The sequence below is a fragment of the Rhincodon typus genome, unplaced genomic scaffold (assembly GCF_021869965.1).
Source record: "Rhincodon typus isolate 14 unplaced genomic scaffold, sRhiTyp1.1 hic_rhity00000715, whole genome shotgun sequence".
Classification (NCBI taxonomy): domain Eukaryota; kingdom Metazoa; phylum Chordata; class Chondrichthyes; order Orectolobiformes; family Rhincodontidae; genus Rhincodon; species Rhincodon typus.
In genome coordinates this window covers 20,514-37,041 of record NW_025966353.1, presented here as the reverse complement: position 1 = coordinate 37,041, position 16,528 = coordinate 20,514, and the positions used below count along the sequence as shown (strand labels likewise).

Genomic DNA, 16,528 nt, shown 5'->3' with positions numbered 1-16,528 from the left:
AGGAGAAGGAAAGGAGAAGGAAAGGAGAAGGAAAGGAGAAGGAAAGGAGAAGGAAAAGAAACAAAGAGGAAAGAGAGAAGAAAAAGAAACAAAGAGGAAAGAGAGAAGAGGAGAAAAGAGAAAGAGAGAGACAGACAGACACACACGCTGGGTGCTGTTCTCTTCCAAATGTTAACTACCTGTACCGCTCTAATAACCTGACGAGTTCTGTACAATTTTACGGGTATTTTTTAAAAATTTTCATACAGCAAATAAATGGAAGGTACTGAGGGCTTCTACTGAAGCTGGAGGTGACTGTCATTAGCAGGAAGATGCAGCAGGGTAGAAAAGCAGCAATGACAAATGATTTTTTGAGGCGGAAGGGGTTGGAGGGCATGGGAAGGAGGTAAATATTGGGGAAACTCGACACCACCAGGTCTCAGCTCGAGTCTACATCTAGTACTATGGAAAATTGCAAGGTAAAAACTTGTTTTGTTTAAAAAAGCAGAAAATTAAATTCACATTCCACTAACAGCGTTGAGGTCAAAGGTTAGCAAACCTAAATAAACTGCACAGCAAATATACATATTCTTGAAGGTTTTTAAAGAATAAATATTTTTTGTAATTAAACATTATGCAAACACGTGCCACGCTTGCTCTCGCTCAACCATGCATATGCGCTATATACAATTTGAAAAATACTGTGTCCTCCTTTTAAAAGTCATATACAAAGATATCCCCCAGAGCGCTGCCTTACAGTTAGCCAATCAACATTCACAAACAGGGAACCTACATACAATTAATGTCTGGCTGGAAAAAGAGAAGCCAGGTCAAAACAGTTTCAGTTCAATTACTACACACAGAGAAAAATGAATAAATGAAAGGAAACAGAAAATGGTTCAGCTCTCAGAATGTAGCTACATTACAGATTAAAGTTGGAGGGTTTTTAGTGTGTCATACCCTTCATCCACTTACAATACTGTTGTACATTTTGTGGTTTTATCTACTTTTTTTATTACAATATAATTTACTTAAACTTTCCATTAACAAAAAGTAGGGTAGAACTCCAGCAGTGTCTGCAAGGGCCTGTGCCGCCCACTTTATTTGCATCAGCACTCTGTTGCTAACGGGTTGACAGTTCATTGTAAGCTGAGCCTCAGTCCTCGATATACTCCCAAAGGTCTTTCTCATAGCCTTCGTGCACATGCTGTAGCAACACCTTCCTCCGGCTCTCACAGTATCTGATAAAGACGACAGAACAGTCAATCAAAATAAAACAGGTTTGTCAACCATCCAAAATAAAAAGTTTAACATTCCAGATGGAGGCCTTCATTGGCACGTGGCTAGTAAAAGGAGAAATACCGTGTGGACGACTTCAAACTCATGCCCAAGAAAGCAAGGAAAGGTGAACAGATGGAGGTTTTAAAAATAATTAAAACTACTAACTACTTTGAGAAGGAGTGGCTAATAGGTTTGAACAAGGCCCTTCACATTTTTTTCAAATACTGGAAAGAGATGCTGTGTGCTGCAGGCTACACAAAGGTCATTGTAGAGGTTAAATATGCGAAAATTTGAGTGTGTAATGGCAAGCAGAAAGTTCAAATTTATTTAATAAGTTAGAAAAAGAGACGTTAATAAATCGTATTTAAAAGGCAAGATAGAGGCAACAAATGTGATTACTTGGACAATTATCAGCACTTATTCTTGATCAACATTTTATACTGAATAGGTAGTCAACCAGTAAAACAGATTGACACAGAAAATCCCAACTTTAGAAAGATAAAGGTACAAGATTATGGGATAAGTGCTGGCATCAATTGACAAGACACAGTTTATCCAAAACTCATAAGTTTTATAGTAACCAGACACCAAGGGAATTATCAAACATTAACTGTTTAACACATGCTGAAATCTAAGTTTAACAGGCCCAATTCATTAATCGAGAGATCAAGGGTCACAACTTAAACTCTGGCCCAGCAGTGTCAGCTCGGCTCTGTTGACAGCACACTTGATAAATTCAAATGTTAAGAGATTTCACGCCCATTCCAAGCTTTTTGCATTTATTTTACTACACAGCGTAGAGTACACCAGTGTACAGAACTCTAGCGCTAAGATAAACCATCTGCATGACCAGCTAATGTTAAGGATTCCATTACCCTGACAACATTCATCCTCAATCACCATCACCAAAAACAGATCAACTGACCATTTACTGACTGCTGTTTCGAGAATTATGCTGAACATAAGCGGGCATTGTATTTGCTTCTGTGATTAAATATCTGTGTCTGAAGCACAGAGTTGTTTGAGAGAGACGTTATGAAATTGAAAATCCTTCTTTTCACAAGTAACTACCTCAGCTGTATATACTTTAATACGGCTGGACTCACTCTCATTGTGACCCATGCTAGGGCTCTTGAAAGAGGCAAATCCTTCCACATCACAAGACTACAGATAGCCTCGACACTAGCAACCAGAATGACAGACCATTTTTACTGATAAATGTTAAGCTTACAACAAGCATAAAACAATGAGGGTTTACATGATCAAAAGACAGTGCGTTAATCCTCAATGATGGGATACCTAATACCACACATCGGAAGGAAAAAAGTGAACCCATGGGGATAGAAGGTTTAAAGGAGTTGGATTGCTCATATTTGTTATGGCCCCTCAACAACTTTCGCTTTCTATTGACCAATCCAACCATCCTTTGGACAAAAACAATACAAGGACCAAGGTTCTACTTCTACAAGGTTGGAAGTGCCAGCGCATTCAATTGAAAAGAATACATTAAGAGCCTATGTAGGTTTCATAAGGACACAGTTCACCCTGAAATAAACACTATGTTTGGTGCGGAGGGACAGGGGCTCGGGGGAGAAGAGAAATCATTTGTCAGCATTAATCATTAATTTCATCTTGCCCCACCTGTACTTGTCTTGTACTTTCTGTTTGATGTCCTGCAGGGAATCCTGGGATATGTCCCTCTCCAGATAGCCAGACAGCACTTCTGTTGCATTCTCCAGATCTGCCTGATTGTTCTGGAAGAGAAACACACATACTGCATGGAACAGATTTGGATCTTAACACTTACATCATTGCAGTGTGGAAGCATGTTGACAGTTGAGTGTTTGTGCTCCCATGTTAAAGTCTAGCCACCTTACAGTTTATTCTCCTTTCGCTGATTAAAGTCAAAGCAACAGCATTCTTTAATGGAGTATCTCAGTGTAAAAAAAATAAAAATTGGGATTAAAAGTGTGTAGAACTATAAAAATATAGCTAAACCGAGAAGAAACAAGGGTGAAGAAACACCAAAGCTTGGTTTTCTTTGCAGAGCTCAGTGCAAATGAATACATACCTGGTGACACGACCAGGCTCTGAAAATGACATCACCAGGAAGGGAAGTAACGTTGAGGGTTTTTTTTTTTAAACAAGAGTAGAAATATCATGCAGTGGTTGTACAGATGAGATTCATAGAGTTATAGAGGATGGAAACAGACCCTCCAGTCCAATTCATCTGCTCCGACCAATATCCTTAACTGATCTAGTTCCATTTGCCGGCATTTGGCCCATATCCCTTTAAACCCTTCCAATTCATGTACCCAACCAGATGCCTTTTAAATGCTGTAATTGTACCAGCCTCCACCACTTCATCTGGCAGCTTATTCCATACACGTACCACACTCTGCGTGAAAAAATTACCCCTCAGGTTCTTTTTAAATCTTTCCCCTCTTACCTTAAACCAATGCTCTCTAGTTTTGGACTCCCCCTATTTTGGGGAAAAAACCTTGGCTACTCACCCCATCCATGCCCCTCTATAAGGTCATCCTTCAGCCTCAGATAGTCCAGGGAATATAGCCCCAACCTATTTAGCCTCTCCCTATAACTGAAACCATCCAATCCTGGCAACATCCTTGTAAATCTTTTCTGCATCTTTTCAAGTTTAACAACATCTTTCCTATAGCAGGGAGACCAGAATTAAACGGTATTCTAAATGTGGCCTCATCCATGTCCTGTATAGCTGCAACATGACATCCCAATGTCTATATTCAAAGGACAAAAACAGAAATTGCTGTGAAAGATCAGCAGGTCTGGCAGAATCTGGGGAGAGAAATCAGAGTTAACATTTCGGGTCAAGTGACCCTTCCTCAGAAGTGATGATAGCCAGGAAAAAAAAAAAAAAGCTGATTTGACAACACTTGCAAATGTTCATTTTTAATACTCAATTCTGGCGAGCTGGGAAAGTGCTTGCTCAATAATCCTAATGAGAGAATTGCAGGATTTTGATTTCATGATGATAAACTGATGGGAGCAACACAAACTCATATATAACTTGGAAAGGGAAACTTCAAGATGATGCTGTATCAATGATCTTGCTCCTCTTGTCTTCATAACAGCAAAGTTTATGAAATTAGGAAATAACATAGGAAATAACCTTGATGCTGCAATGCACACTAAAGAAATATACAATATAGAATGTACTGTGCCTACAACACCAAAAGATATTACTATTGCTTTCTCCTTTACACTTTTCAAATTGTACACAATTGTCCACATGGAGACTTCATACCTTTCAAGGTCACCTAGAATGTTGTTGATTGCATAAAGCTTCTACAACCTCATTCATAAACAGGAGTGACAAAAACAATGACTGTTAACATGTAGTACCACTTAATAGTGGTCCTATTTCCCCATCCAGTATTCATATACATTGGATATTATCATCATATCCTTAGTGTAAAGACCCCATCTTTCTATTCCCTTCAATCTTGGACTTTAGACTAAGATTAAAATACTGCTTTAAACCAACGAGACTACTTAAAGGACATGACTGCAGTTTTAAAACTCACATTTACTACAGCACACTGACAATTTCATACAATGTTGTGTTTTTCAGGAACAGTGAGAGCAGAAGCAAACACGTGAAGCCAATGGCTTCAGAATTGAAGGTGAAGGAAATCTGTTTGACAGTAACGTTCTGATTGGCTCCTGACCAGGTAACCATGGCTTGTGTAAGGCCAGTGCAACAGGGAACCACCAAGTCTACAAAGGGAAAGCATCGAAGAAATATCTCTTGTGGAAGCACTGGAAAAGTTCCAGTAACATCCAACTGTCTTCTCTGTGAAGGAGTAAAACACCTTTAATATTGTCTTTTCACTGTCTGTGAATGAAAGAACAAGCTTGTATTAACCACAAAGAACTAAAAAGAAACTAAGCAAGTAATTAAATCCAATCAAATTATGTGATCAGACTAGTGTTATTGAAACATTTCCAGTTTGTGGTCTTTCCTATTCTCCACCCATGTCTTTGTGTCTACCTGTTTGTGAAGTGGAGAAGTTAAGAAGGGATGGAGTTTAGGTTATAGAATTCTAAGTTTGAAATTCATATTTTAATTGTCAATGGTTAAAGACAAATTATTCATAATAAACAGCTATTTCCATATGAATTGCAGAACCAGGTTACTCAAGTGAATTGAGGACTTTGTGGTAGATTGATTAAATCTTTTCACATTTGTGAAAATTCTGGAAATGACAGCAGAAGTAAGTGTGCCCTCATCTTCGATTTCCAGTGCACTACTCCCAGAGTGAGTCACGACACTGGGCCAAGTTTAAGTGAGATCCGTATTTGAAGGTTCCAGTACTGGATGATTTTAACTGCTTCACCACAGACAACTTTACTTTCAGCTGCCAAAGCCCAAGCTTTTGAAATGTTTTCCTTAAACCTCTAACATTCCTCATTCCAGTAAGCAGCTCTTACAACCTGGTCACTTGTTACAACATTTCCTGAGGTGGTTCAGCTTTGCTTGATAATGTTTCTTTGAAGCAGCTTGGGATGATTTACTATGGTAAAAGTGCAACATAAACGTAAGCTGCTGTTGCTTAATATGGAACTTCCTGGTCCACGGTCATGACATCTATTCAGAGATATTATGTATTTTGGTCTTGACACATAGCAGTGCAATAGATAGTTCTGCCTTCATTCTGTAAAAGAAAGGAACCAAGTTGCCCCAGGAGGAAGAACAACAGTTCATTTCTGCACCAAATCTAGTGCGTGGGAAGCAGACACTTTTGGCCCCGTCTTCATGCTTGCCACCTGTAGAGATGCCAGGATACATTAAGGGATGCCAGAATACCGCATGCTACACAGCCTGGGACAACAGAGGATAGTTTTTGAGTCACCACCCGCCCCATCATGTTAAAAGGAGTTTCTAAAGCAGTTGTAACATTTTCAGGCGACAGAACAAATATGACAAGGAAGTAATGACAATCAGCAATAGAAAAACGTTTACGTGAGATTTGCTCAACGTACAGAGGTTAAGGCATGGCACAAATATAAGCGGCTGCCGGAAATGCAAAACCTCAAGTATCTGAAACTAAACTTGCAACCATAAATTGAAAGCAATTTTCCTGTCACGTGGGACAAGCATTACATCTTGACTTAGGTCAACAATGGCAAAGGAAAAATGCCCAATGGAGAGTTAATGCACAAACTGTAAAAGGTGACTGTGCAGAAGTTGTGTAATAAGATGATACAATGTGCCTGTAGATAGTTAGGAATCCTATAGGATTCTTCATTACCAATAGATCTGGAAGCACATACAAATGAATTAAAAGACTAACCTTCAAGCAAAGGATCTATTTGGCTATATTTTACGATAGTTCCTAATTATTGCTGCTCATACAAATCACGAGCCTGCATGCACAACTATCATACAGCCTGACTTTTAAAAGGCCAAGTTGATGCTGAAAGTTGTTTGTCGTCCTGAAACCACAACATGTTCCAGAGTAAGAATTAGTCAGTACCTAGATTTTCTCAGAAAAACAGATTTGTCTTACTTTCAAGACAACAATTTGTAGCTTTCAGTGTAAAGAAGGCCTACCTCAAAGATAATGGACTGGTTGTTCTTTCTGAGGTAGAAAGCAAAGACGTATGTGTACATTAACGTGGCGCGACACTGACAGAGCACATCCACAGCTTTCTTCAGGAACTGCACCTCAATCCAAGACATATTGTGTTGCTGCATTTCCTCCATCTTCTGCTTGACCTGAGCGTACAGCTTGTGCTCAAACCGCAGGCTCTGCATGTGGTTCATGTAACGGTTGCAGTAGAATAGGTACCGCTGGAGTGCCGCTCGAGAACGCTGTGAAAAAAAAGCACAAATGGTAGAAACCGAAAATGGTGTCAGAGGATTAAAAATAGCAGCAATTTCACCTTTTCAAATAAAGAAATACTTTTGCAACTGATTTGACAAATGTTAATACAGCATATATGTATATACAACATGAATTAAGGGGTAGGCCATTTGGCACCTTGTGCCTGCTCCATCCTTCAGTAATATCGCAGCTGAGCCAATTGTCATCTTCATGCCTCCCTCCAATACCCTTTGAATCTCGTTAGTTAAAAATTTAGTTACTTCTGCCTTAAAAATATTCAATGACCATATCTGATCACTGTCTAGGGAAGACAGTTTGAAAGACACAACTTTCAGGGGTAAAAAAAAGACCTAATCTCAGCCTTAAATGGGAAACTCCTTATATTTAAACTGTTTTTCCGAGTTCTCATCACTCTTGACAGGAGAAGCGTTCTTCCAGCATCCACCCTAATCAACTTTTCTCAGGATCTTATGTTTCAGTAAGATCAGCTATCATTCTTCTAAACGCCAATTGTTTGACCCAACTGCAGCAAGCTTACCTCAAGAAAACCACCCACACCCAGTTATTAATTGAGTAAATCTTCTCCAAACTGCTTCCAACGTATTTACATCCTTTGCATAAGGAGACCAGAACTGTACACAGTACTTCAATTGTGATCTCACCAACATCCTGGACAACTGTAGCAAGCATACTTATGTTTATATTCTATTCCTCTTGCAATGAACAGCAACATTTCAGTTGTCTTCCTCATCACTGTTCCTGTATACCAACTTTATGTTACTCCTGTACCAGTTTCTCTGTACTTAGTTTTGCAACCTGCCTCTATTTAGATAATATGCTGTTCTATTCTTTCCAACAAAGTGAAATTTCCCTATATTAACGTTCCACCTGCCAATTCTTGGCCTACTTGCTTATCCTATCTATATTCCTTTGCAGCCTGATTTCCTGTTCATAATTTCCTTTCTAACATTTCTTTGCATAATCAAGAAATTTAGCATCAATACATTCAGTCCCTTCATCCAAGTAACTGATATTAATTGTGAATAATTCAGGCCTCAACAGTGAGACCTGTGGCACACCCATCTTCCAATCTGGAAAAAAAAATATGCTCACCATCCGCTTTCCCAATAGCTAGCCAATCCTCTACACGTAACCTTTAATGCAACACATCCTTCTTTATCTCATTTCCTTTCATTACTTCCCCAAAGAACTCAAACAGATTAATCAAACACATTTCCTTTTCACAAAAACATGTTGCCTCTGCCCTGCTATAACCTACTTAATAATGGATTCCAGCATTTTCCACTGATAGACATTAGCCAAACCTTTAGTTCCTTGCTTTCTGTCTTCCTCCTTTTTGTTTTTTTAAAGAAGAGTGAGGTTATATTTGCAATATTCCAAACTGATCGGATTTTTACAGAAGAGGGAATTTTGGAAAATTAAAACCAATGCATCTATTATCTCTGTCATCACTTCTTCTAACACCCTGGGATGGAGTATTTCAGGGCCAGGAGACTTCTCAGGTTTTAATTTTCTCAATATCCTTTTCTCTAATTTAAAATTATTGCTCAGATATTGTTTACAGTGAAGACATATGTAAGTATGTGTTGAATTCATCTATTTCCCTATTTTCCATGATTAATTCCCCAGACCAACATTCTAGAGGACTAACTCTCAATTTATTATTCACTGTTTTGCTTTTTAAATATTTGTTGAAACACTCCCTATCTATTTTTACAATTCTTACTAGCTTCCTCTTACTGGAATTTCCTCTTCAATATTAATCTTGGTCATTTTTTTCCTGCTTTTTACATTCTGTCCAATCTTCTGAATTGTCATTCATTTTTGCTTTCTCTTCAATTCACTACTAGCTTTAGATTCCTTAGTTAGCCACAGGGAATAGATTCTAAGGCAAGGATGTTTCTTTCTTACAAGTATCTTTTCTGAATAACTCTGAAGCCAGCTCAAAATTCACCTTATTTAAGTTTCAAACACTACTTTTCAACTCATTCTTCTCTCACTCAAATTACTTGTGGAATTTGACCATATTATGTTCACCGCTGCCCAGGAGCACTTTTATGAGATGTTTCATTAACCTTAACTCACAATGTTATCAGATATTGTTCTTTACAGTCTGCCTTTTGGTTGATTCTGCAGCATGCCAAATACATAACTACCCTTACTAATTTGATTCATCCAATCTATACATGGATTAAAATGACTCATGATTATTGCCAAACCTTTCTCACAAGCCCTCAGTATTTATTCCTGTAGTGCCAATCCTAAAATGTGGTTGCAGTTAGGTGACGTATAAACCACTCACACAAGCACCCCCATACCTTTACAATTTCTGATCTCTACCTAAACCAATTCCATATCTGATCTCCAGAACGTCTGTCTACTGTACCAATGCCTTCTTTAATTAGCAGAACCACTCCTTCACCTTTTCCTAGCTTCCTATTTTTCCTAAATGTCATTCTCCCTTGAATATTCAGGTCTCAACTTTCATTATCTTGTAGTCATACCTCTATTAGATCATACATATTTATTTCTACTGGGAATGTCAATTCATCTGTTTTGTTACAAATGCTACATACATTAAAGTAGAACCATAACACACTACTTCTACTACTTCTGTAGTCTCCATCTTTATTTGCTGTTGCACTTTTATGTCTGAACTCTGTCCCTTTGTTGGGTTCTGATCATTTCCCTTACTGCTACCTCAATTTCTTGCCTTGTCCTCTCTATTTAGTTTATAAAATCTTCCAAAACCTGATCCCTCATCCCCACAAGTGTTTAGTTAGAAAGTATTAAGCTTCATAAACAGTATGGTTTGGATGACATGACATGGATAAGATACTCAGGAACAACATACAACAATACTCCATTATTTAGCTTGATTGCAGTATTTGCCTGTTATTTCTCATTATCGTTACTGTATAGCAGGATCAGTCTTTCAAGGAAACTTGCTTGTAATTGTGTATTCCCTGTAAATCTCTACTAGAAAACCCTTTGGTCCAACATGTCCATGCCAACAAAGTTTCCCAAATTAAACTAGTCTCACTTGCCTGCATTTGATCCTTTCAATAGTAAAGATATTTATTGTTACAGTAATAAAGACAATTGATCAATAAACTTGTACCATCAAAAAATTATGACAACTGTTTCACTCAGTGCAAAAATATGAATAGTTGTCATTCTTATTTCCTGTCAGAGTCCAATGACTTGAAATTGTCAAGTGAGTTTCATTTCAAAAATTTATATTTTTTTATTTTTTAATTTTTTTTTTATTTTGTCGTTAAGGGCAAAACGAGTACTAGCAAAACACTTGGCTACTTTTACTAAATCAGTCGGAATTTCAGTTGTCACACATAAATGATGATTCTGAAACTGGATCGAGTGTTTGACGGCACAAGTTCAGTTAAAATCAGACAAAGTACTGAATTTATTGTCATGTATTTATCATACGTTTATGATGCAGACACAAACACAGAGTCTAGCTTTCTTAGTATTAAAATGAATGACTCTGAAGCAAGGTCTCAGAGAATCAAGAGCTTTATTTGTTTATATTAAAATAAAATAAAATTGCAGTTTGCTAATACTGTCACTCGAGTCAGGAAGTTATGGGTTCAAATCTAAAACATATCTAAGTGGTTGGTTTAAAAGGAACCACTACAACTGCCTCAATGGCAACTAAGGATTGGTAATAAATGCTGGGTTTATTCCCCCCCAGTGAAACACACTTCCCCAAGATTAATTATTTGAAAATGTAAACTCAGGTGATTAAAAAGCTAGATGTGACAGCAGAGAAAATGTCTACTTGAGCACGTGGATGTAAAAAATGCCACGGCACCACTTGCAGAACTGAGAACTGCATCCTAGCAAATATTCCTCCCGAAACTTAGACTATCTAACACACGGCAAGTAATAATCTGCTACTTGATGCATACAGCTTCTTACATATTGACTGCCATGTGTACCTACATAATGCTCTAATTGCACTTTCAAAATATAAACTAGGTGGTTATGCAATTTGCACATCTTGAAGCAAACGCAACACTAAAATGACATGGTAATCCCTCAACAAACTACAAATAGATCTCCACAACAGCAATACTACATGTAGCTCACAAGGTCTGCTGATAAGCTGATAACTCCCTCATGGTTTCATGACGATCTCCTCAAAAATGTTATCTTCATTTAAAAATACATCAAAATATATACCTTAACATCAATTCACAGGAATCAAAGGAATGACAGCCCACAAGTTAGTCAGACCATTATGACCTAAGCAAGCTCCTTAACAGGAGCTACCTACTGTAATCTTATTCAGAAGTGCCTTGTAGACAGTGTGAAACATAATTCAAAGATAGAAGGGCTAAGCCTCGAACAGAAGCACTTTCCCAAAGCTAAGTCTAGGGACCTCCAAACTCGTCCAAAAACCCCAATGCTTCTTTACCTCCTGGGCATCCCTGGCAGCCTTTGCGTCATCTTCGTTGTAACGGTTGCAGTTATACCTAAAAACAGAGAGGACGAGTGAAGGACAGGGATAGGGACAGAGAAATGGCAGAGAGGGAGGAGAAAAAATGGTTTCATTTCTGCTTCAACAACAATAGAAAATAACAAAGTAAAATATTAACTTGAAACGTCTCTGCTTTCTTCACCAGTTTAGAAATTTCCCTTTATGAAGTACCATGAACAGCTGAAACATTACTGAACTTTTCTAAGGATTACTCGAATTCATTGATTAATTTCTTCCCACATCTACAAGAAGTTCACTCTCCTTCCTTATAAGGCCAGATTAGTCAGAATTCTTTACTGCAACTTTCAGCCTAAAACCCTTTCACTGATTTAGAATAGGAATGTTTCCTCAGTGGATGAGAGCTTAACCTGCTATATACTGAAAGCAACACCTTTACTACTGAGACCTCCAATCACATGTCTTGCCTAGATTCAAATTTGGGTCACAGAGATAATAATAGCATTGCTCTACATTACATAACCAAGTACCCAAAACAATTCAAATCTTTGACCTTACTAAACTTCTTCATATACAAGAGTGGTGGGACTGAAAGACTAACCAGGCAGATCCATGTGGCTCCCAGGGTCCAAGGCAGACCCAACAGAATTCCGCTTTACAATTCTGATTGCGACAAACCATGTGATTGCACCCACCATCCTTTTCAATGGTCACATGGCATTTCGGACATTCCTGTTGAAACAGTTGAGGTCTGTTAACAGAGTAAACATCCAACTAGATGTAAGTAACACACTCACACGAGTTTAATATGGTAATCTCTATACCAATCAACTAAATAAAAAGACCAAACTAATTAGTAAGCCAGATCGCAAAATCAATCCAGGATTTAAGGACGGTGAACAGTAATTGGATGCACTCAAGATTGGCTCCAGGTATTATTTTACTTTAAGAGCCTTTATACCCTACGCTTCATTAGAACAACATACTTGCTGAGAAGAAATGACATGTCTATTCACGAACACTACTGTCAGTATACTTGATTTGAATTGGAACCGACTGTTGTTGACTAGTTTCCCTCAAGTCTCCCCAAGTGCTAAAATGAATACTTTACACCATCATAGCGGAGATTTGAGTTTTAACCCACAATTTACATACGGAACACAGTCTGCATCAATTCCCGCAGTAATGACAACACAGGCAAAAAACAAGGAAATGTAGCTCAGCCCAATCATTTTTGTTAAGTGCAGTTGTAATCATGTAGAAGATTATTCAAAATATTAAGGGACAATAGCAAGTTGGATTAAGAACTAGTTAGGAGGAAACAAGCTATGAGTTAAAGTGTTGTTCACAGTGGTTGGAAGAGGGCACTGGTGTTCTGAATAAAGAACAACACAACCCAGGAATATGCTCTTTGGCCACACAAGACCGCACCGACATGTTGTCTTTCTAAAGTAAAAACCTTTTATCTCTACATGGCTCGTATCCCTCTATTCCCTGCCTGTTCACGTAAAAAAAATCAAAATGCCTCTTAAACTTTGCTATCGTATCTGCCTCCACCACCACCTCTGGAAGCATATGCCAGGCACTTACCACTGTGTAAACAAAACCTTCTCACATCTCCTTTAAACTTACCCCCTTCTGAATTAAACCTATGTGTCCTAGTAACTGACAATTCTACCCTGGGAAAAAGGCTCCAATTAGCGATCACATAAGCTTCTATCAGGTTGCCCCATTTCCTTCGATATTCAAGTAAAAAGAAATCAAATTTGTCCAACAAAAACAGAAGTTGCTGGAAAAGCTCAGCAGGTCTGGCAGCATCTGTGAAGAAAAAAAATCAGAGTTAATGTTTCAAGTCCGGTGACCCTTCCTCAGAACTGCCAAGTTTGTCCAATCTCCCTTCATAGCTAACAGCTTCCAAACCAGGATACATCCTGGCAAATTGTTTCTGTAGCCTCTCAAAGCCTCCACATCCTTCTGGTAGTGTAGCAACTAGAACTGGGCACAATATTCCAAATTTGGCAGGAAGTTCTATACAGCTGCAATATGACTTGCCAATTTTTATATTCTATGCCCTAACTGATGAAGGCAAGCATGCGATATGCCTTCTGACCACTTGTGTTGACACTTTCAGGGAACTGTGAATCTGTATGCCTGGATCACTCTGTACATTGATGCTAAGGGTTCTACCATTTACTGTATATTTCTCTCCTGCATTAAATCATCCAAAATGCATCACCTTGCATTTGTCGGATTAAACTCCATCTGCCATTTCCCCACCCAAATCATTTATTACAGACAACAGCACTGATCCCTGCAGAACACCACTGGTCACTCCAGTCAGAAACACACCCTTTCGCTATTACTCTGTCTTCTATGACTAAGCCAGCTCTGTATCCATCTTATCAGCTCACTGCAGATCCAATAATGACAACGCCTTTTGTATCAGTCTGCCACTGAGGGACCTTGTCAAAGTCCATATAGATAACAATGACCATCCTGCCTTCAATCATCTTTGTCACTTCCTCAAAAAGCTCAAATCAACTCAGTCATACAGCATGGAAATGGACACTTCGGTCTAACTTGTCCAAGCTGACCATGTTCCCAAATTAAACTAGTCCCACCTGCCCACGCTCGGCCCCTATCCCTCCAAGCCCTTCCTATTCATGAACGTGATGAGGGCAGAGGAGCGGACATGATCTACATGGACTTCAATAAGGCGTTCAACAAGGTTCCTCTTGACAGGCTGGTTAACAAGGTTAGATCACACTGAATACAGGGAGAACTAGCTATTTGGAATCAGAACTGGCCCGAACGAAGACGACAGAGGGTAGTGGTGGAGGATTGTTTTCCATACTAGAGGCCTATGACCTGCAGCTTGCCACAAGGATCAGTGCTGGGTCCACTGCTTTTTGGCATCTATATGACTGATTTGAATGTAAACATATGAGATATGGTTAGTACGTTTGCAGATGACACCAAAATTGGAGGTGTAGTGGACAGTGAATAAGATTACCTCAGAGTACAACAGGATCTTGATCAGATGGGCCAAAGGGCCCAGGAGTGGCAGATGGAGTTTAATTTAGAGAAATGTGAGGTGTTGCATTTTGGAAAGGCGAGTCAGGGCAGGACTTATACACTGAATGGTAAGGTCTTGGGGAGTGTTATTGAACAAAGAGACCTTGGAGTGCAGGTTCATAATTCCTTGAAAGTGGAGTTGCAGGTAGACAGGATATTGAAGGCGGTGCTTGGTATGCTTGCCTTTATTGGTCAGTGCATTAAGTATAGGAGTTGGGAGGGCATGTTGCAGCTGTACAGGACATTGGTTAGACCAATTTTGGAATACTGTGTGCAATTCTGGTCTCTCTGCCATAGGAAGGATGTTATGAAACTTGAAAGGTTTAGAAAAGATTTACAAAGATGTTGCCAGGTTTGGAGATTTGAACTATAGGGAGAGGCTGGATAGGCTAGGGCTATTTTCTCCGGAGTGTCAGCAGCTGAGAGGTGACCTCGTAGAGGCTTATAAAATCGTGAGGGGCATGGATAGGGTGAATAGCTAAGGTCTTTTCCCCGTGTTGGGGGAGTCCAAAACTAGAAGGCATAGGTCTAAGGTGAGAGGGGAAAGGACCTACGGGGTGATTTTTCACGCAGAGGGTGGTGCGTGTATGAAATGAGCTGCCAGAGGCTAGTACAATTACAAGAGTTACAAGGCATCTGGATATGAATACAAAGGGTTTACAGGGATAGGAGTCAATTCCTGGCAAATGGGAATAGATTTATTTAGGATATCTGGTCAGCGTGGACCAAAGGGCCTGTTTCTATATGATTCGATGACTTATTAAAATGTCTTTTAAACATTGTAACCAAATCTGCATCCACCAGTTTCTCTGGCAGTTCATTCCGTACATGAACCACTGTGTAAAATAAAAAAGTTGCCCCACATGTCCTTTTTAAATCTTTCTCCTCTCTCCTTAAAAATATGCTTCCTAGTCCTGAACTCCCCCACGTTGGGAAATGACACTTGTCATTCACCTTTTCTATGCACTCATGATTTTATAAACCTCTAAAGGTCACTCCTCAATCTCCTAAGCCTAGTCTATAAAGTTCCAGTCTATTTTTATATCACAAACCCTCCATTCCCAGCAACATCCTGGTAAATATTTTCTGCATTCTCTCCGGTTTAATAATATCCTTCCTATAACAGAGCGACCAGAATTGGACACAGTACTCCAGAAGAAGCCTCACCAACGTCCTGTACAACTTCAACATGACATCCCAACTCCTATACTGAAAAGGTTGGAGTAATGAAGGCAAGCATCATAATGCCTTCTTAACCATCCTGTCCAGCTGTGACACAAGTTTCAAGGAATTATGTACCTGAACCCCATGTCTCTGTTCTAAAACACTACCCAAGGCCCTACTATTAATCATACAAATCCTGTCCTTCTTTCCATTATCAAAATGCAATACCTCTCATTTATCCAAACTGCCACTCCTCAGCCCATTGACCCAATTGATCAAGATCTCTTTGTAATCTTAGATAACTTCCTTCATTGTTCACTATACCACCAATCTTGGTGTCATCCACAAACTTACTAACCATGTTTTCTATATTCCCAACTGAATGACAGACAAAAGTGGACCCAGCACCAAACCCTGTGAAACACCGCTAGTCACAGGCCTCCAGTCCGAGAAACAACCCTCCAGCACCATTCACTGTCTCCTATAGCCAATTTTACATACAATTGGCAAGTTCATCCTGAATTCTGTGTGATCTAATTTTACTAATTAGTCTACCATGAGGAATCTGCTGTCAGGCTTTACTAAAGTCGAAGTAAACAACATCTACCACACTGATCTCATCAACCCTTTTTGTTACTTCATTACAAAACTCAATCAAGTTTGAGAGATATAATTTTCCTCA

At 39.0% G+C, this 16,528-nt stretch overlaps 1 protein-coding gene across 1 annotated transcript in view; it reads right to left on the bottom strand.

Annotated features, from left to right (window-relative positions):
* Positions 1-1,052: 1,052 nt before the first annotated feature.
* The window catches only part of LOC109911829 (E3 ubiquitin-protein ligase arih1), a 30,197-nt gene continuing 14,721 nt past the window's right edge, over positions 1,053-16,528 (bottom strand). The window contains exons 7-11 of the mRNA XM_048621497.1: positions 12,209-12,339; positions 11,587-11,644; positions 6,854-7,114; positions 2,902-3,014; positions 1,053-1,220 (exon numbers count right to left, since the gene is read on the bottom strand). Coding sequence (XP_048477454.1) covers positions 1,136-1,220; positions 2,902-3,014; positions 6,854-7,114; positions 11,587-11,644; positions 12,209-12,339 — 648 coding nt within the window. The 3' untranslated portion in view covers positions 1,053-1,135. The remainder of the gene's footprint in view (positions 1,221-2,901; positions 3,015-6,853; positions 7,115-11,586; positions 11,645-12,208; positions 12,340-16,528) is intronic.